The sequence below is a fragment of the Gobius niger genome (genome assembly GCF_951799975.1).
Source record: "Gobius niger genome assembly, chromosome: 23".
Classification (NCBI taxonomy): domain Eukaryota; kingdom Metazoa; phylum Chordata; class Actinopteri; order Gobiiformes; family Gobiidae; genus Gobius; species Gobius niger.
The window spans coordinates 6,076,829-6,098,557 of record NC_136874.1 but is presented as its reverse complement, the minus strand read 5'-3'; the positions used below and the strand labels follow the sequence as shown (position 1 = coordinate 6,098,557).

General features: G+C 40.7%; 1 protein-coding gene across 1 annotated transcript; it reads left to right on the top strand.

Annotated features, from left to right (window-relative positions):
• Positions 1-840: 840 nt before the first annotated feature.
• On the top strand, positions 841-20,250 carry LOC306982056 (rho GTPase-activating protein 20-like). Its single transcript, XM_079581828.1, has 17 exons — positions 841-1,123; positions 3,399-3,484; positions 6,854-7,027; positions 7,689-7,838; positions 8,580-8,621; positions 8,715-8,799; positions 8,947-9,024; positions 9,963-10,029; positions 10,526-10,687; positions 12,035-12,204; positions 12,334-12,498; positions 13,746-13,858; positions 14,980-15,172; positions 15,517-15,625; positions 16,905-17,692; positions 18,905-19,049; positions 19,888-20,250. Exons 1-17 carry the CDS (start codon positions 1,052-1,054, stop codon positions 20,232-20,234), a joined length of 2,946 nt encoding a protein of 981 aa, XP_079437954.1. The 5' UTR covers positions 841-1,051; the 3' UTR covers positions 20,235-20,250.
• Positions 20,251-21,729: the final 1,479 nt, after the last annotated feature.

Below are 21,729 nucleotides of genomic sequence, written 5' to 3'. Positions count from 1 at the left end.
GGAAAATGGCACTGAAACTGAGGATTTTACCACATGAGAAGGTAATAGATCAGTGCATTAGTTACTCCCCGCTAATGCAGGTAAGGTGAAGTAACAGGAGGTTATGGCTGTTGAAGCCAAAGATACAAGTCATGCTGATATTCAGGCCACATTTTACACTTGATTCCCGCAGGCTAATGTGGCCTCTACAATGAATACATTCAAGTGTCTTGATGGTTTTTGTAAGAGGCCTGTTTGTGCTGTTTGTGGCAATAAATACGCCGGCTCTATGTCTGCAGATCCCCCAGAAAGTCATTTGAAAGCCTAAAAGACCTAAAACTGATCTCATTTTTGTCGTGTTGTCTGTTTTTTGTATTATAATTTTTTCAACTGTGTTTTTGTCACTTTTTGTCGTGGTTTCATCACGTTTTTGTCATTTTTTTAGTCATGTTTTTGTCTCTTTTTATTGCGTAATTGTTGCTTTACCGACATGTTTTTTGTTGCATTTTTGTGACTCTGTTTTGCTTTTTTCCCCACTTTTTGTTGTATTTTCATTCTCGTTTTTGTCGCCATTTTGTCACTGTTTTTTCCAAGAAGCTTTTAGATTTGGGTAAAGCCAAACTGTAGACAATGTGCTCAGTTCGGGTGGGGGTTTAGTGGTTAATGTTACTTCGCCAAATCTGAAACCTACTTTTTTCCCACCTGTCAATCATCTAGTATTGCTCTCTATTTAATTATTAGTGCGTATGTAATTCTTAATAGTGTATTTGTAATGAACTCTGTTTCAGATCAAAGGCACATTTTGCTGCGCGATGGCGCCGCCTACGTGCTGTGCGTAAAGACGCACAAACAGCGCGGCGCTTATCGGATCGACACCACAGCAGAGCAAAGTCACTGCCGGCGAGAACTGCACAACAACTCCTCACCGAGAGAGAAACTTGAATGACTCTTTCAGATAAGTGTCTCTAACGCGAACTCAAGGCTTGTGTTGAGATGGTGGCGCGTTCGCTGAGTTTACAGACGAACTTTGTCCCGGAGGAGCATCACCTGTGGACGGACACGCGCTGACTGGATGAGCAGCATGTCTCCTCAACAACAGGCGGACATCCTCAACCGAGCAGGCGCCCAGCAGGACAATAAGAGGGTGAGACTTTTATATGCACACATTTTATTTACCGAAAGGTTTCTGTGTTTGTACTGACATAGACACCGATGATACTCCACTAAAAACAAAACATTTAATGTGAACAATTTGAGACGCATTTAAGGGCAAGAATTTAATTATTTTTTTAATCAATTCCACATAGTCTATATTTCTTGGTCATGGCAAATTAAAGGCAGAAGACTGTATTTAGACTACTCTTCCTCCTCCTCCTACTACACACCAACTACAGGCTACTAGAGAATAACCTACTACTACTATTCTATTAAGCGACCCACTACAGGTTATGTCTTTTGAAGGTATCCCTTTATTTTACACTACCCTTGAAACATTGTACCTCACTAAATTTAATACAATGTAATGAGCTCTGTAACAATGTGTAATAACTTGTACCTATGGGTTAGATACACAATGGAGTAATATGTATATGTAGTTTGTAGGTGCATCATATAATAAGACATAAGGGTTTTGTGTCCTATTACATTATGCACCTACAAAGTACTAATGCAAGTTATTCCATTGTGTATGTAACCCATAGGTACAAGTTATTACAGATTGTTGCAGAGCATATTACATTGCACTAAATTTAGTATTAAGGTAGTGTAAAAATGAAGTGAAACCCATTTGCACTTCATTTCCATAGCAACGTAATCTTGCCAAATCATATATTTGTTCAGTTCCAACAAAATGTAAATTACAGAGAGATAAAATAGGGTCGTACAGTCAGTTGAATGAGAAATCCTCCATCTCACTATACCATAACTTATAGGTAAAAGTATATGAAGGCTACTCAAGGCAAAGTCAAATGCTCAAATGTAAAAGGATGCATTTCTCTACAGGAGCGATAAAGTATGAAATAGTCACAGTCATAGTGCACCATAAAAAATTGGGGGAAATACAGAAAAGACAATAATTCTGCTGCTTATACGAGGATAGGATTTTGAGCTACATTAAATAAATAAAAATAACCCATGTTCCAAAATCTCGCAAATCCACTCAAATTAACATCCTAATTACGTGAGAATCTAAGCATTTTTTGTGTTTATTTTTAGCCCTGAAAGCTAACATTGTGGCGCTCAAGCCTCAGGAATGTCTCACCCAACTGTGACCCTGGTAGAATCAATAATATTACATTGTGAAACGTCAAAAATATGTAGACGACGCGCATAAAGCGGGATAAACGTTCCCTTTCAAGCGTTTTTAGGTCAAAAGGAGGATTTGGGTTTTTTCTTTTTTTCCTTTTTAGTTCACACAATGGAGGGAGTCAGTGGTTAAAGTATTACCCGCTCGAACTGATTGATACGGCAATTTCAAGGTGAACTGCTGCGACAGGACAGGACAGTTCTGCTTTAAGAAAGAGGAAAATGGGTTTGGATTTAAAGGAGATTCGAGATTTGTTTATTAATTTCCATGCACAAGACATAATAATGCACAATTGTCCTTTTCATTTCCTAATTGCGACTGTTCAAATTGCATTTTCAATTTCACAGGCCTTTGAAATACTGATTGCATGTGCACAATAAACACCAAAATGTAAAATGTGGGTTAATCTTTCGGACAATGCAGCGGCTGTTGTTACGTAACGCTCATTTGTCAGGACTCACACACGCGCTAATCCTGTTACACCTAGATTAAAACAAAATTTGTAAGCTGCATAGGTAAACCAGGACAGCATGACCAAACCAAAAAACATGGCAGATTGTTTGTGCAGGTCCCCATCGCGTCAAAACTGAGATTTTAATGCTGTCATGGCAACGCAGGCCCCGTCTCTGTTTACCCGCTTCCTTCATGTTCCTATAGCCCCCGTGCGTCATGTTTGCTTTATGGTTGCGGTTGCGTAAGTCTGTATGTCCAGTGCATTTATTACATTAGCCTGACTCGCAGCGACCTCCAAAATGAGACACGGCGAGATTGAATCACAAATGAACCGGAGGAATGTCAGGGGGCATCCGCCGTATCCAAATGTTCTCATCAATCTGGAGGTTTCTCACCAAAACGGCAACTTCCTTCTTCTATTAGTCCGACTGTAGATGTAGTATCCATAAGAGCTGCTTTGGAGTTGTCTTTCTGGTGTCTAACTTGTTTATTTGGAGAGGATAGTTCACATTAATGAAATTGCTGCTATTTATTGTTTTAGCTCAGCGGCTCATATTCCAGTCTTCTCTCAAACCGAAGTGCCCAAAGGAAGTTCTAGTGAAGATTGAGTAATTCCCTCGATTCACTTTGAAAACAACTTTTGTCTCATCTTGTGTTTCAGAGAATGAAGTCCCAGAGTTACCGTCGTGGCTCGGCTCCATCTCTGGTCATCACCAAAGCCCTCACCAGGTCCAAGACTCTGTCCAGGTACAATAACGCAACATCTGTGTGTGTTTGTGTCTATTTCTATCACTGCTTTACCACATCATCCTACACAACGACTGCTAATACTTCTACTACTGCTTGTTTTGACACAAGTTATTTACAATTTGTGTTTAACCTCTTAACCCCCGCCTTCACTGAGTGCATTTTCTCATATCAGCTTTACCCACATCTAAAAAGTCACCATCTACAGGCCCTGAACAAAAAGCTAAGACCTATAAAACTGATCTAGAAGGATCTTTTTCCTCGCATCGTCGTCACTTTTTTGACTTTGCTTTTAGGTGCATTATTTCGTCACTTTTTCAACCACATTTGTGTCACTTTTTTATGCCTTTCTGTTCCTCTTTTGTCACTTTCTTGTCAGTTTTTGTGACTTTTTTATCCTTTTTGTTGCTATGTTAACACTTTTTTCCAATAAGCTTTTAGATTTGAGAAAAGCCAAAACTGGAGGAAATGTGCTCTGTCCAGGTGGGAGTTCAGAGGTTCATTAGAATAGAATATATCGTGTTGAAATAGTCGGGGTGAGATATCGCAATTATATTGTTATCTCGATATTGCACAGCTGTATCACATAGTATCACAAGTTACTTCAATATCGTTGAGCCCTATTTAGACCATTTATAAATCTTGATCTAAAACCATTTGAGGGCTACGTGCCAATTAAGAACTGTAAGTCATAGTCATGTCATACAGTTAGACAGTTGTATTTTACATTTGGAGTATTGTTGCCACAGATGGTGATTAATGCAATGACACATTTAACCAGGTTCATTTAAAGGAACAGGCCACTGTTTTTCCACACTGAGATATGTTCTTACCTGAGCTTAGCCGAGTTGATGCGTACCTGTCTGGTCTTTACGAGTGCCCTCAGTCAAGCAAAAACACCAAAGATGTTGTTAGCATTTAGCCTCTCCTCCTCTCCTCTGTGGGGCCATTACTATTACGAGGAGAGGAGGAGAGGCTGAATGCAAGGTAAGCTCAGGTAAGAACATATCACAGAATGGAAAAACAGTGGCCACCAAACATTGATCTGAGGGCCGTATTTAGTTTGTCCTCTGTATTATCCCATAGCAAACTCTGCACGCCTTGGGAGTCGAATCTGGGAACTTCTCGCTGTGAGACGAGAACGCTAACCACAGTGCCACCGTGCCGCCTCACCTAACTACTACTACTACTACTTGTACTGTCTCTAACCCTGGCCTGCCCCAGCGCTCACCCCGAACGTGGCGTTGAACCGATAATCCCGCTGTCTCTAGACTTATCAGCGCTTAAGGCGTCTATTAATACCTCCCCTGAGCATATGGGCCGGGACAGGGGAGAAAGTCTCACCCCATTAAAAAGGTCCCACCACGGAGGTAAACAGTAGCTGCTGATTAAAGGCATCAGGCTTAACCGGGACCTTTGCACTGACTTAGCTCCTCAGAAAGTTACTCAGTGGCTTCCGAGCAGAAATCTATCAGATGTCTACGCTATAGTGTCAGTTACATCGAAAAAAGATACAGTAAAATACAAGCACTAATCTCAGTACGAGTGAAATAAAAAGGTCTAGTGCAAAAGCCTTCTCCAGCACATCCCAAAGATTCTCAATGGGGTTAAGATCTGGACTCTGTGGAGGCAGATCCACCAGTGAAAATGATGAATCCTGGCGTTGTCATCTTGGAATATCCCCGTGCCATCAGGGGAAAAGAAACCCATTGATGGAATAACCTGGTCATGTCGTTAGTTGATCTCAGTCATTGTGTTGCTGAAACTAGACCTGACCAACAACTAAGATAATGACACTTGGCTAAAATCCAGGTGGTCCAGCAGTCTGTGAATAGAATTTAATATAAATTTAGATTTAGTCGCCTAAATCGACATCCAATTAGGATAAAAGTAAAAACCTAACAAAGGGGCAGATGTCATAAGATTTCTCTTCTCTTTTGCTCCTTTTCATTCAGACTGTATTGGCAGGTTTGTTGTGAAAAGCGTTTGAAGCTTTTGAATTAAATACATAAAATTTTAATTAAAAAAAACATTTTCGTCTCAAAAATATGCGCAAATTTATTACTGGACTCCTGGGAGGTTCAAGGTCTTTCTTCCAAATACTTTATATTGATAGACTAACACGCTGCTGAAAGAGCTTTCCCAGAGTAAAAACCAATCATTTGGAGCCAATCTGGAATATTCTGCAGGGTGGATTAAAACAGAACTACTCATGCCCCTAGAGGCCATAAGCGCCTCTGCAGGTGTCGTAGCATGTTGCGTTTTTAACTCATTAATTGTCCGTGAGAGTAAATACTACGCTGACAGAAAAGATAAAGGGAGAGAGGGATATTGTACATCCAATTACACAATGGAGATCATTTTTGTCACTCAAATTTGGCTGTAAATACTGTTTAAGTGGCGCTTTTCCGCAGTTAGCCTTGTCCGTTAGCCTGTTAGCTTCTTCTTCGTGATTCCATTAGTGTGTATTGGTGCTCCTACCCAGAGTAGGGAAAGTTGCAATTGTGGTTTTCTGGTCAGAGACACCAGGGGGAGATGAAAGACCCCCCAATCATCCCATTAACACTTGTATTACCCCCACAGGGACTAGGATTTATTAAAGTAAACAAATTACTCCCCAATAGTGGCGAATAGGGAAGATTTTCCATCTTGTTGAGAGGAAAAAAGATGGCTTCTACAGCTCCTGACAGGTTTAACCAAAGCTGTACTGAGAACACATCAAGGTTTTGGGACATCAAGCAAAAGTTAATTTTAAGAGAAACATATTCTATGAAATGCAAATTATGAAGTTCAACTCGGGTCGTGGTGACATAAGGCAGACCTTGCCAATCTATTTAATCCTGAGATCACATGCTATTATCAAAATGCATTATCACAGTCACATGGGAAGATATTTGAGGGATTTTAGCTTTTAGCCGGCGGCAAACAGACAGATAAACATATGGCCGGATCAGAAATCGAGCCCAAGTAATCCCTATGCTGCTATTATTACATACACATGATATGACAATATATTCAAAAGCTTTCTTACTTCATTTAATGGTTGAATTTTTTAGTTATTAATAGAATGCACTGGCAAATAAATTAGATAGAAATGTCAATGTTTGAACAGATATAGATTGTACTGTGATGAGTATTTAATTAAGTTGCAATTTGCATTTGTAAGTCTATTTGGGTTGTCAGGGAGGATCCAAAACAAACTTTACAAAGTCATTTCAGAGGCAGTCATGATAATTTTACCGTTAATGGACTTTCAGTGCTTTGTCACTTTTATCCGGCCATTAATATAAATGTCATGTCCTAATTAGACCGTCGACTCTCATACAAGTGAATACAGCTCTTAATTATCCTCATGTGCTTGTTTTCCAGGGAGAGCTTCGTGGTGTCCATTTGTCCTGAGACCAGTCCATTCGTCCAGTCTTTTCTGAGTGGATTTGACAGGTCGTTTCTCCTTCACGGACAAGCTCAGCTCAAAACAGGCCTCCAGACTCAAGACCGCCACCTCTTCCTCTTCAGCGATGTGCTGGTTATCGCGAAAGCCAAGTAAGTATTGAAGAAAATCAAGGCGACAATGGGGCTTGTTTTTTTTAAGGAATATCACAGCCATATCAATAACTTTTTACAAGAAGCCGCATGAGACCACCTGTTCTCAAACTTTGATACTTGGGTCATCTGCAATCTCAGACTTTTTTCACTTGAATTAGAGAAAATTTCAATAATGCTTTTGAGTTAGATAATCTTTTCCCCCCTGGTTTCATGGTTTAAATTATCAGAGACGATTTAATCCAATCGAGATCTATTTTAGACTCTTTGTGGACCCGATTTAGTCCTGATTTGATCTTGATCCAGGCTATTTGGAAGATCAAATATGTGACGAGGTGATACTTGGTGTGAAAAGTCGAAGAACCACTGGTCTATGTATTTTCCTTCTTTGACAAAATAATGAATTTTGAGGTCCAGGAGCTTAATTTGATTGTTGATGTTTTTCTTGGTTTGACAATGTTGTATCACAGAGCAGCAATGTGGTATTTTTCCTGGCAGCAGACAATTGGGTTAATACTCCACCATGGGGTCATATTGGCAACAAGCACAAGGCACAACATGTACTGCAAAACACAGTACAATTACAGCTCGGGCTTTGGCTAATCAATGAAAAATAAATGGGTATCGACATAACCATCCTGTTTCTGTTGGATGTTGCCAGGTCGGCTAACCAGTTCAAGCAGAAAGCCCTGGTCTCCGTGTGCGAGCTGTGGACCGCGGGGTGTGTGGAGGAGGTGTGTGAGGGGACCACCAGCCCAGAGCGGAGCTTCGTTTTGGGATGGCCCACCTGCAACTGCGTGGCTGTGTTTGGGTGAGAGACGATGACGCTCCTGTTAAAGCCATCCTGTTAAATCTATCTATCTATCTATCTATCTATCTATCTATCTATCTATCTATCTATCTATCTATCTATCTATCTATCTATCTATCTATCTATCTATCTATCTATCTATCTATCTATCATCTATCTATCTATCTATCTATCTAACCATACATCCACCCAACCATCCATCCAACCATCCACCCATACATACATACATCCATCCATCCATCCATCCATCCATCCATCCATCCATCCACCCATCCATCCAACCACCATCCATCCAACCACCATCCATCCATCCATCCAACCACCATCCATCCAACCACCATCCATCCAACCATCCAACCATCCATCCATCCATCCATCCATCCATCCATCCATCCATCCATCCAACCACCATCCATCCATCCATCCATCTATCCATCCATCCAACCAACCATCCATCCATCCATCCATCCATCCATCCATCCATCCATCTATCCATCCATCCATCCATCCATCCATCCAACCACCATCCATCCATCCATCCAACCATCCATCCATCCATCCATCCATCCATCCATCCATCCATCCATCCATCCAACCAACCATCCATCCATCCAACCATCCAACCATCCAACCATCCATCCATCCAACCACCATCCATCCATCCATCCATCCATCCATCCATCCATCCATCCATCCAAAACAAGCCGACATTTAAACATCCCCCACCCTCTATTCCCACAGCTCTGCTGAACAGAAAGAAAAATGGCTCTCCCTTCTCAAAATGTATGTAAAATATTATTATTATTATAAAACATATTGTTGTTACTCGATAGACTGGTTGAAACATTGAGAACATTTCCTTTTTCTTTTCCTCAGCCGCATCAAAGAAGACAAAGAAAACGAGGAGCCCAAAACGATCCCCTTAAGAGTTTACGGGAAAGGAATAAATACCTTTGCTGTTGTAAGAGCATGTTTACTTCATTTTTAAACATATTTCACAAGACTTTGAGAGAAATAAGTTGAAAGAAATGTAATGGGCAAGCAAACAAGTGCTTCGAAAAGTAGTTTACTGTGAACATAACTGTTTTCCCCCCCCCCCACTATCCAGATTAAAACGCTTCCTGTCAGTAACTCTGATTCAGCCAATGAGGTGATCCGACTGGCCCTGCAGCAGTTCGGCATCATTGTAAGTGTGACTTCTATTATGCAAAATGTCCTTTTTAGAGCTTTTTACCATGTTACGATGTGGTTCCTTCTGCAAAAATACACCCCGACCCAAATACCATTTTAATATATCTATCATAATGTAAATACCGTATTTTCCTGACAAATAATAACTGAATTTAAAGAATTTGGTGGTGAAATAGGAACATTTAATTTAATAAACATCATTTAATGGGTTTAAATGAAGATGGAGCAACTGAAAATTCCATGGTGGTAACTATGGTAACTGTGGTAACTGGCAAATTGCTGTTTTTTTTTGTAATAGTTTTTGGTTAATATCTCAGTCAATACAGGGAGAATCCACATGAAACACAAACTGCCCTAAAGTTCATTGTCTTCTTTGTGATGTTGGCCAATAGGAAGGATTTTCAGGCATAAAAATAATATGGCGGGTTTGTGAATCAAATCACTGTCACATACTGATACTGATACTTCTTCTTTTTGGAGATTTCTTACAAAAACTGTATTTCTACCATAGAGTTGTATTGGCCCCGCCCTCCACCTGACATTGTGACATCATCACATTCTAAGTTGTGAACGCCACCTATCACAAATCACCCTTTGACTGGACCAATCTACCTGCCTGAATCCGCTCTATAACCTCCTATCATAAAAAAAAACGTCTTGAAAACGAGATGGTGCATATCCTCTCAAACGAATGAATTCAAATTGTGTAAAACCAGCCACAGTTCACCCTACTCTCACTCCAAAACACGACTATACGACATGACTTTGTGCTGTGAAAATGTGGCGAATCGCAAACCTAAAGAAATGAAATGATAAGCGCATTTCCATGACCCTTTTTCTCTGTAATCTCCTACAGGCGTTCTTCAAGTAGGTCACCCATTTACAATCCAATAAATGCAGGATATTCTGAATATTGTCCTCTCTTGTTTTCAGGGCAGTGTGAAAGATTACCAGCTGTGGGTGATCTCCAAACGCGACAACACCCCCTACCCTCTCATCGGTCAGTGTCATCTTTCATTAATCCCAGAGTGTTGTTTTGATATAAACCAATATCTGAAATGACTTCTTGTACTTCCGTCCGACAGACAAAGGCCCCATTTAGTTCATCGTGGTCTAGCACCGACATGAGGCTTTTTCTTTTCTTTTTTTTTAGACACACTGTGGCTTCGGTTTATTTCTGTGTGATCCAGGCCAAGCAGCAAAGAAGCCAAAGTTTGCTGACTATTATTGTGTTGCTGTTAAAGCCACAAGTCTGAAGTCTAAGCACGGACTAAACCAGGTCTTAACAGAGATTCAATCTGGACTAAACTAAAAGAAAAAAGTCCAGAATCAATGTGGATACCCAGACATTGAAAATACTGTCACTTTTTTTAATATTATTTGGCCAACCGGGAAGAGAAAACCAGAGAACATGAAGTTCTTTCATGTGGGTTGTTCAGATTAGACCGCTAGATGGCCTAATTGGGGTGAAAGTCTTAATTTTGTTTTTATTTCAGGTCACGAGTTTCCCTTCAGCATCCAGATGAGCCACATCAGACTGTCTCGGGACAGCGGCGGTACCGGGGGGGCCGAGGAGAGGCTGCTCCATGTCTATAAACAGTGCCAGTTCATCCTCAAACCGCGACCCACGGAAGTCATACAGCAGCACGAGGCCACAGGTGGGAGAATGGGTTGGTAGTTTTACACATTTTATCTGTTACTATCACGCTGGTAATAGATGTGCTGCTAGTTAGCTAATCCCAAACATCACGAGAAAATGTCACTGTGAGTAATTTGAGTGTAAACGTCTGATTTATGTTTCAGTTGTGACATAAATTGTGAGAAACAAAGCATGAAATGATGTAAAATCCTAATGTATCCAAAGAAAATGCCATAAAAAGTATATTTTTGAAGAAAAATGGCATGAAATACAAACTATGTATGTTTTAGGTCGACATGAAGCTTTTGTAACTTTAAAATTTGCTCCGAGTGGCACAAGTAAAAAAAAAACGTTTTCCTTAAGTGAGAGTAAAGTACAGTTTCTTCAAAAAGTTACTCAAGTAGCCTCTTGTACTTCAGATGAAGGTTCTTGAGTCATCTTCTGTAGTTGAAGTGTAGGACGTTTTGCTTCATCCAAAAGGCTTCGAGAGGAGGAGGAGGAGATGACTCAAGAACCTTCATCTAAAGTGGACACCTGAGTAAATGTAACCCACCTCTGTGCAAAACATCTCTCATCATTTCTAGTTCATTAAAAGTATCTCTTTGAAAAAGGGGCACAAAACACAAAGGTCCATATGAAACTTTTGTAACTTTAAAATTTAATCATGGTGGTAACACTTGTAAGACACAAGTAAGAAAAAAGATACTTCACTACAATATTACTCAAGTAGACGAAAAAAGGACTGAATGATATAACGAGTAAATGTAACTGAGTACTACCAGCCTCTGCACATAACAAATCACATAATTTCTAGTTCAGTTTGTGTGGGTATAATTATTTATATCTACGTTATCTTTAATAAATAATACAAAAATATTGATTAAAATATGTGCTAGGGGTGGGTCACATCGTATTGCATATCGTTATTTTCTGATATCGTTGTAATTTTTTATACCGCTGTGGACATGATGTTATTAAGCTCCATCAAAGAAGCATAAATACTGACTGTCTGACACAGGGGCAAGTGAAAAGTAAAATGAGACGAAGGATGTAAATCGTCTGAGTAGATCATATTTGAAAGGAAATTAATATGGCACTAAAAAGAAAGAATGAAATATCTTTGCATTAATCTTCCAAACAGGCTTAAGGCTGGAATGTTGAAGTAATTTGTCTTCTGATAATTATATCGTCAAATATATAGTTATCGGGATATTTCTTTTTTATATCGGGATAGAGATTTTAGACCATATCGCCCTGCCCGAATATGTACCTGTTTGTTCCACTAAACATAAACCTGACAACCTGAGGAACATCTATGACGGCTATAAAAGGTTTATGAACACGTGTTTGTTTTCCTTTCCAGTAGATTTCTCCCAGAAGTCGTTGAAAAGGCGGCGTTCGCTGATCGCCTGGGCGTTCTGGAGAGGCTCCTCCGCTCAGCTCACCGACTCCTCGCTCAGCGGCCCCAGAGGCTGCCTGTTCGGACAACCCCTGAGCTCAGTGTGCAGCGAGAACGCGCCGCCAAAACCCGTCATGGTGAGGCTCTTGTAATACTAGTATGTGCAGTTCAAGGGTTCCTGCTCCATTCAGTTTAGATACTATTGTTGTGTCCACGGGCAAAACATTATGACTACTTTCCTGGTTTAAGCTCCTTCTGTTTTCCAGGACATGCTGACGTTCCTGTACCACGAGGGCTCCTGGACCCGGGGCATATTCCGGCGTCCGGCCGGAGCCAGGGCCGTGCGTGAGCTGCGGGAAACTTTAGATTCCGGAGAGTTTCAGCTCCCACTCACGCGAGATCACGTTTTTATCATCGCTGGAGTTTTTAAGGTGGTGTACAGACTCTTTAATCTGTAAAATTGTTCATGTTAAAGCTATTATTGCTAATTTCCTGTCCTATGCAACCAGTTTTTCTTACTCTTTTTGTAGTATAAAGTGGGAGGAAAAAGTGAATTGGAATTTCTTACATTTCTGCCTGAGTTTGTCATAAAATGTGTTCTATTGTGTCCTCTGCCCAAACTATTCAACTTTAGTTTCATCAGTCCATAGAATATTTAGATTCAAGACGTTTCCTGTAGTTGCAAATTAGACGAGCATAATGATCAGGATGAATCTTGGACCAAACCGTTGCAGTTCAGTGAGATCCAGGGGGTGTACTCACTTATACCACGCTGTCCTGTGAATGTTTGCATGTTGTGGCCAGTACAAAATGATAAAATGTAAATGTTTGGGTGGTATTAGTTTAGGCAGACACTGTTTACTCATTCTTGTGATTTTATTAAAGATCAGATCACATTTTATGACCAATTTAGGCAGAAATGTAAGAAACAGTGTACTCACTTTTTCCTCCCACTGCATTGTCATTGCTACTATCTTTGCTTCCCTGGATTTTCTTAAAGGGACAATACAGAGTTTAAAAATGTTAAAACTAAGTATTGTCCTTCCCTTACATGTTCCAGCCATGTCTTAATGTGTAGAATGAGCTCAGACCTGTTCACCACAACTGCCTCTAAAATCCTGTTACTCAAAAAGGTGTTAATTCGGTCCGAAGTGAAGCTGCAGTTACACATAAGACCTGAGGTGGCAGTAGTGAGCATACGTTATTAGACATTTATTGACACTTTTTACCAAGAAATCTTCCCTTTTTGTAGTTCCTATGATCGGATATTCTGCGATCAAACTTGACTACGGTTCATCAAACTTAACAGCGACAGATCATGCCCTATATTTTAACGATCAGCTCCATGTTTACAGGCCGGTTCCACATCTGTAAGCACTATTTAATGGTTTGTTTTCTTACTCAGCCCTTGTTGGCACAGGACAAGCTGTTCAATGGCCTGTGTGTAATAATCCATAGTTTAATCTCGTTACCTGCGCGGATCACCAGCGCTTAATGCACGAACGCAAAAGTGTGTCACAGATTATTATGATATAACATTACAGTGATGGGGCGACACTGGGGCAAAGAAAAACAGTGGATGATTAGGACTTTATGCAGCAATTGAAACATGTTTAGGTGTTGGTAAAATCTCACCACAATCCCACCATCATATTTCTTCGTTCTTGTGTCGTCACAGGAGTTTTTGCGCAGTATCCCGAACAGCCTGCTCTGCTGTGAACTGTATGAAGAGTGGCTCGATGCTTTGGAGGAAGATGACGAGGAGGAGGAGCAGGTTCATGACGTGCAGAGGTGAGTTTGTGCATAAGACACAGTGTTTCCTGTAATGAGCTGTACATTTCAGTGTTTCCCAATAAGCTTTACGGAGACCCCTGGGGGTAATGGGGCAGTTAGCCGAGGGTAATAGGATTTATGTCAAGACTTTAACCTTTTAACCCCCACATGAACAGAGCACATTTTCTCCAGTTTGGCTTTACCCAAATCTTAAAGCTTCTTGAGAAAAGTGTCAATATGGCGAGAAAAAATGAGATGAAAACGAGAATGAAAATGAAACAAAAGAGCGATGAAAACATGAAGAAAAAAGAGCAACAAAGAAGTAACAGAGACGTGACAAAAAAGTGATGAAAATATGATGAAAAAGTTACAAAAAGTAATAAAAAAGCAATGAAAAGAAAAAGTAGTTAATTTTGTAGTCTTAGCTTTCAAATGAAGCGTCTCTCTGGCCTTTTAGATTTGGGTAACACTGAACTGGGGAAAATGTGCTTGGTTCAGGCGGGGGTTAAAAAGGTCAAATACTGAATAATCTTAGTTTAGTCGGTCACTTTGTAATTATATTGGCCACCAATGTTGTACAATAGCCATCTATCCATCCATCTTCTTCCACTTGTCCGTTGCCGGGTCGTGGGGGCAGCTGTTGGAGTTGCCCAAATCATATTGCACCAGCCCCTTATGGCTCCTCCTGCAGGTGGTGGGTCCAGAAAAGGACGGCCTCATGACTAAACGGGCCTGTCGGTCTCTCATAAGGGGCTTCTGAACCGCTCTTTGTCTGACCCGTCACCTAGGACCTGTTTGCCCTGGGAGACCCTACCAGGGGCACAAAGCCCCGACAACAGAGCTCCCAGGATCATTCGGGTGCTCAAACCCCTTCACCACGTTAAGGTGGCGTTTCCAGGAGGGGGCTGTACAATATGCATGAAATAATGACATACATATACAGTATACTGTGCATAGACAGATTCGCAGAGCTTTAAAAGTACTTTCATCATCAGTAATTTCATCATAACAAAAACAAAGCTGTTGAATTATTAGCAATTACATACAGTATATACATATATATATTTTCCCACTGGTTAAAGCTGCTTAAAGCCCTAATGACAGGTTATAAATGTGATAAACTGCACTTGTTCTTGAAGGGTCATCTTCCGCCTCCCGAAGGACAACACGATGCTGCTGCGCCACCTGCTGGCCGTTCTGTTCGGGATCCAGAGTAACTCCAGCGAGAACCAGATGACGAGCTTTAACCTGTCCATCTGCATCGCCCCGAGTCTGCTGTGGCCCCCGGGAGCAGCCCACAACCGCGAGGTGGAGGGGGAGGGCACCAGGAAGGTAGTAAATCATTTTCTGATGCTTAAGCTTGTTTTTCTTAACTTTTTTGTGACATAATTCTAGCGGTTTAGTTTCTTATCTCAGAATATGAATGAAAGACTTCAAATCTTATCGCATACTGGACGTTTTACTACTGAAACCCTCAGAAATGGTTTTACTTCCAAATGCTAAGAGGATTACAAAGTTCAGGACAAAGTTCAGACGTTATTTTAAGTAGATCTTTGTAATTCTGGATAATCCGTCTATTGTGACAACTTAAAACTTGTCCAATCAGATTTATTAAGAAAACAATGAGGCCTCCCAAAGAAAACAGTGTGTTCGATTGGTGAATGTGTGTTTTTCAGATCTGCGAGTTGGTGAAGTTCATGATCGAACACTGTCAGGTGATTTTCGGAGACGACCCCTGCTCCATGTACGGAGGGCCGCCCCAGAGACAGGACGCAGAGGAGACGGGTAAAGGTCCAACACTTGCCGACAAACATACAGGGCAATAGAAGTCATTAAATCAACTGGGCCAAAATTAAGGCCTAAGGATATTTTATTTATTTATGAACATTTTATTAGAGGATCAGCCCCAAGAGATGAATCACCTCGTTTTCAATGGGGGTCCTCAAAATGTCCAAGAAAAATAGAACAGAAAATAGCAGAGTAGATGCAATCAAATCAAACAAAATGATAAAAGTAATAATAATACAATAAAAACTAAATAATAATAAACAAAACCTTAACGCACACACACCACACACACACACTCACACACACACACACACTAGCTCTCATATTTATATATATATATATCATTAAAAAGCATTCAATTGGAGTCAAACTGGCAATAAATCTAAACTTCTTAGAAAATAATGACTTCAGATGGATTATTTTTCCCTAATACGTTCCTCAAAAATGCTAAAATTCTGGTCTAAAACACAGCTGCAGTTTTGGCTGAAATTATACAACATTTCCCCCTCAAAATGTGCCCTTTGTGTCCAATTTGGATATAACACAATTTCCCCTCATTCCTCTGTCTGATGGAATGGTTACAAATATTTAGACATGAAATATGAACAGTTTGTCTGTTTGTGGCTTAAAAATGGCTTTTTAATTATGGCATTAAAAACATTAATTTTGACTTGTGTAGATTATTATAGTGAATAAATTAGGTTTGTTCCCTGTTTCCGAGTTATTTTCTTGTAGTACGCTGTTGTTTCCATCCTCTTATCAGACTAGTACTGTGTCAAGGAAAGTGCTTCCTACTTCATTAACCTCTTAAATCCTGCATTTTCTCCAGTTTGGCTTTTTCTTAAAGTTTCTTGAGAATAGTAATGAAAACGAGATGTAAACGAAGATGAAAACGTAACAAAAAAATGACAAAAGAGGTTAAAGTAAATTACTGGTCCTTTTGTGTCCTGATGCAGCTACAGTTCATGACGTGTATCATATGTGGTTGTATGTGTCTCCATTTATTGTTTTTTTTTTACAAGAGAGCAGCGAACAGATGAATAAAGTTGTTTTGATTTGATTGATTTGATTTGATAAAGAGCCTTTACTTGCTACAATCAAATAAAAGTCCTAATAATGAGATGCACGGTGCACAAAGGTCTTCCACAAATGTCTGCTTTAACGACATACTGAAAGACAAAACATGTCATTCCATTTCTAGGGGAAATGTCGGGCCTTTATCATTTGTTCATTGGAAATCGACTGATAACTCCTCTATTGTCTGTTTTTCCTGCAGAATCATGGCAGTACCCTCTCACCGACTCCTCCTACGACAGTCTTGAGAACGAGCTGGACAACAGCAGCGGTGGATCCCCGAGTTTCTGCCACCGCAAACTGGACCTCCACCACCACCAGCCTCTCCAGGGCAGCCTCGACTCCATCCTCACGTTCAGCGACCAGGAGAACGACCAGGAACCCCACCACCAAAACGCCCCCCAGACAACCAGACACTACCAGATCGAGAGACTGGGGGGCGACCGTGTGATCTTCAGCTCCAAACAGGACTTCCAAGATGGCCGCTCTCCCTCGTCTTTGGGTTCGCCGCCTCTGGACGTGAGGCATAGGCCGAGAAGGAGATCTGAGCCTGCTGTGACTTATATAAGGAAGCTGCAGCCTTACAGTTCCAATGACGAGCAGACAGACTCGAGGGATGTGTCCAGGAGGCGGGATGAAGGGTTTGGCATGAAATATTTAGCCCTGGAAGCGAGTTCGTCCAGTCTTTCGTCCACCCCCAACTCACCAGCGCCAAATTTTTCATCGCAGGATTCGCTAGACTCTTTGAGCAACGATGAACGAAACGGGAAACACGGGCAAACACTGCTGAGCGATGACGTTCCAGTGACCGTGATCTCAACGCCCGAGCCGGAGGAAGGAACGTACGGCAAGAGTTCACCACCGAAAGAGCAGCTCCACTTGGGGGCGTCGAAAAGCTCTGGCAACCTTCACCCCAACTCCTGGTTGAAGAAGGACTGGAGGCTCACGCTGAGTCAGCAGGATCAGTCGAAGAAAGAGGAGAAGACGGGGGTAAGTGTTTTTGATATTTTTATATACACAATTTGATAAACATAAGGGCCGATATTTGGGTATTTGGGTGGGTTTTAGAATATCGGCCTTTTATCTGCAGATATCGGCAAATATCTCCAGAACAAAAAGTGATAGAGACCTACTGTTTTTTGTATTGGACAGATATATTGTAGACTTTTGCGTATCATTTTGGAATCATAAGAGATGGAGACTTGCAGCTTTTTTGTTTTGGGGAAACAGTAGCACAGGTGGTAGAGCAGGCCGTCCCGTGATTGAAAGGTTGGGGTTCGAATCCCAGGAAGATCCTGAAGATGTCCCTTGTCATCGTGTCCTTGGGCAAGACACTTCATTCACCTTGCCTCCAGTGTCTGCGTACATTAGTGTATGAATGAGAGTGAATGGGTGACTGGTTCTTTTCCTGTAAAGCGCTTTAGGCCTAATGAAGGCAGAAAAGACCTATATAAGTGGAGACAATTTACCATCTGAAATAAGCTCCTTCTGAAGTACTTATCAACATGTTTGTCTTGAATGTATTTATATTTATATATATATATTGCCAAAGATATTGACCTGAAACATCAGCATAATAGCATCGGCCTTAGAAAAACTCACATTGGTCGACCTGTGTTAAATATATTTCTAGGATTGAAACCTTAGCTGTAATATTAAATGTGAACTACGGGCTATTTGGGAAAAATAATATTAATTGAATGTCGGCTATCGGTCATGCCACCTCCCTTCATATCGGTGTCAAACCCCAAATATCTATATCGTTCGGGCCTTAATAAACATCCACCCTTCTGCCTCTTTAAACTGGCATCATCAGGGTCTATACAAACTGCTGTTACAAATAAAAAATAAAGAGATTGTGGTTTTAGTTTTGTATTCCTTCCTTGATGACTTTAACTTGTCCTAGAAAATAATAATAAAGCAAAGGTATTCATAAAAGCGACGTTTCTTTGTAAACCCATGTGTCGGTGTTTTGGTGACACCTAGTGGTAACATTAAAAGTTGCACCAGCAAGAAAAAAAAGAACAGACAGACAGAAAGAAAGAAGCAGGTGAAGGGGCCAGGCTCAATAGATCAGTCCTGAATTGACTTTTATGCAAACACTCACTCCACACATCCTAATACATCACACACAAAACTCTTTATTACAATTATCAGGCTCCTTGAAAGCTCTCTCACACAATTATCTTCCTTCAGGTCCAGACCAAACCAGGCCGAAGAGGATCTAAGGACGTAGAGGACCCGGGCAGGACGAGCGAAATCAAACTGCCCTCTCCATCGCTGTTCTACAGACAGAGCGGACCCTCACTGTCCCTGTTCAAGAGGAATAAGTCCACAGAGGAACAAGGTGAGCAACGTTAAAGTCCAGGCCTGGTTTGGGATTTTCTGAACTTGGTTTAGAAATGCTTCAGTCCTACAGACGTATTATCCTCACTCACCCATTAATGTTAATAACAGAGATTCGAGAGAATCAATGATGGCAGGCTCAGTCTCTATAGAGCATCTTCCAAAAAAGGAGGGACTGCGCCCTCGTGAGACGGGCTGAGCAACAACAAGCCATAGTGCTCTGGGGTCAATCAAAGGCTTAAACCTTTTAATTCTACAGCACAAAAAACAGCATTGTTAAAAAATAATGATACCCAGCTCAGTGTTGTAACATGGGCCAAATAAACTCTTTGGAGGCAGGTATTTAAGCTGTGTTTGGGAGCTGTAAAAACTCCATTGAATCCGTTTTAAAAAGTGTCTTTTGGAGTCGCCCCAGTCCACCAGGGGGTAGTATTGCAGGAATCTCACATCCTAGCCATGAGGACCAAAGAGAAGTGTGTCCCTCGCCCATTGGTCCTGGTTTAAATCCAATCAGTTCTCTAGTTTTACCCCTAATTAAAAAGAAATACTGCTTAGCTGTATAGAAGAAGGAAGATGAAGTATCGTCTATGATCTAATATTAAGGGAAACACAACATTAAGAAACTGTTTATAAAAATATGTCTGTATAATGATTTGATTATGGTTTATTTATATTTATTATTTCTGAGGAAAAAGCTCGTGTTTATATAAAACGTATAGTTCACTGAGATACAGCCAGTGTTTAACAATGAATTCCTAATCGTTCGGTAAAGTGACCAATTATTCAGAATGGAGCAGAATGTGCATCCCAGAGTAACAAAGTGCTTTCCACTCCTGCAGCGTTTAACCCCAGGCTGTCCCAGAGGCGCGGGTCAGAGCCGAGCCGAGTCCTCGTGGACCGGGTGTGCAGCCTGCGCCGCTCTCGACTCCCCAGCGACCCGGGACTCAAAGTGTCCGAGGTGGACGGCAGAGACGCCCCCGCGGAGCCCAGGTTCTGCCTTTCCCCGTACGCCACGAAAACCGTGAAGGACTACTTCACTTCTCACCCGCGCAGCAATCCCCAGAGCAGCCAGCAGGTGGCGCTGGCCCTGGTGGAGAATCAGAGAGAGTGGATTAAGAGGTGCAGTAATCCACAATCTGAACCGGACATTGAACAACTGCTGTTAGCTGAAGAGTCATATGTGTAAAGCACTGCAGGCGCCAACTCTAGCTTTAGATTAAACTGGACTATTTTAATTCATGCTTTCTCCTTTTCAAAGCAGACAGCATTAAAAACAGAACTGGACAATACGGCATAGGGGAGGAAGAGCAGAAAGATATATTCTGGCACAATGTAGCTTTTTATAACCATATGCTTCACACGTATGAATGAGCTTCACTGGTACATCTTGTTTTGACAAATAACAAATGGCAGAAGTCTTCAGTTCTCAGCTGGTGGGTCTCGAGCCTTTCCCAGGAAACACTTCTTTCATATTTATGTACAGAAAATGTGTCAAAACACTACTTGAGTCTGTTAAAACTGTTTTATTTTTATCATAATTTCATCTTTTTTGGCTTCTTTAATGCTTCTCCAGCAAACGTTTTAGACAATAAGACAATATTTTACATTCAAACATAGTCAAATATAAACAGTAAACATTATTTTTATCCTCTGAACTACACATAAGTCAGGTATTTACATTTGTCTTTTTTTTAACTGACTGGAATACTTTATTCATAACAAGTGGTACTGTCTTTTTCATTATAATCACCGCTCCTGTGCTTTTGCCGCTAAATTATAAAGGTAAATCTGCTAGTCTACAATGGTTTTAATCTTTGAGGTGGGTCTCCTGCAGTGTTGGGATTAACGTATTACAAAAGTGACTAGTTATAAAAATAAATGACTTTTTTCAGTAACTAAGGAATATAACATTTTAGTGAGACAAAATACGGGAATATATAAGTCATTATAATTCAAGTAACTCAAGTAAATTTTAATGTATGAATGAAAAAAGGCCAAACTCTCCTCAAATAACATTAGATCTGAATTTACAAAACACAAGAGAATGGGGGAAAGTGAAGGAAAAAGAAATCTCCTCCCTCCCTTTTGCTCTGTGGCATTTTTACTATTTTCAGTTTACATTTTGCCAAAAGTAACTCAAAGTAGTGTAACTCAGCTACATTTTTGAAACAGTAATATGTTATACAAACTTAATAGTAATCACGAATATAGAATATATTGGGATTTTTAAGTAACTTGCCCAACACTGGTCTCCTGTAGGAAACCAATATCTGTGGGAGAGAATATTGCCTCGCTTCAAAAGCTCATTAAGGCCTATGCAGTTCCAAAAAAATATTGTTTTGTGACATCTATGCCATATTTTGTTCCATAAAAGCAGCTGACTGAGTGAAAAGGTTGGAGACCCCTGCTGTAAATGCATGTGGAGTGGAAAATCTTAACTCTGAAATGCAGGCGGTGCCCTATGGCTATTTTTGATTTCCTTTCATTCTTTTCCTGAGCTATTATGTAAATTTAGAGTAGAGCAGTGGTCCTTAAACAAACTGTGTGTATAACAACAGTTTTAGGCCATGATGTGAATAACGTACTGCTGTTCGATAGGCCAAATTTGCCAACGCCATTTTACCCGCTGTTGCCTTCACTCACTAACAAGCCAAAACCTATGTACAATAATAACAAGGCGC

Excerpts from the sequence above, each read along its gene's own strand:
- LOC306982056 (XM_079581828.1), top strand. The coding sequence starts at position 1,052 with ATGAGCAGCATGTCTCCTCAACAACAGGCGGACATCCTCAACCGAGCA. Across the intron at positions 7,839-8,579 it reads AACTGCGTGGCTGTGTTTGG|CTCTGCTGAACAGAAAGAAA; the intron begins GTGAGAGACGAT and ends CTATTCCCACAG. Across the intron at positions 17,693-18,904 it reads AGAAAGAGGAGAAGACGGGG|ACCAAACCAGGCCGAAGAGG; the intron begins GTAAGTGTTTTT and ends CTTCAGGTCCAG.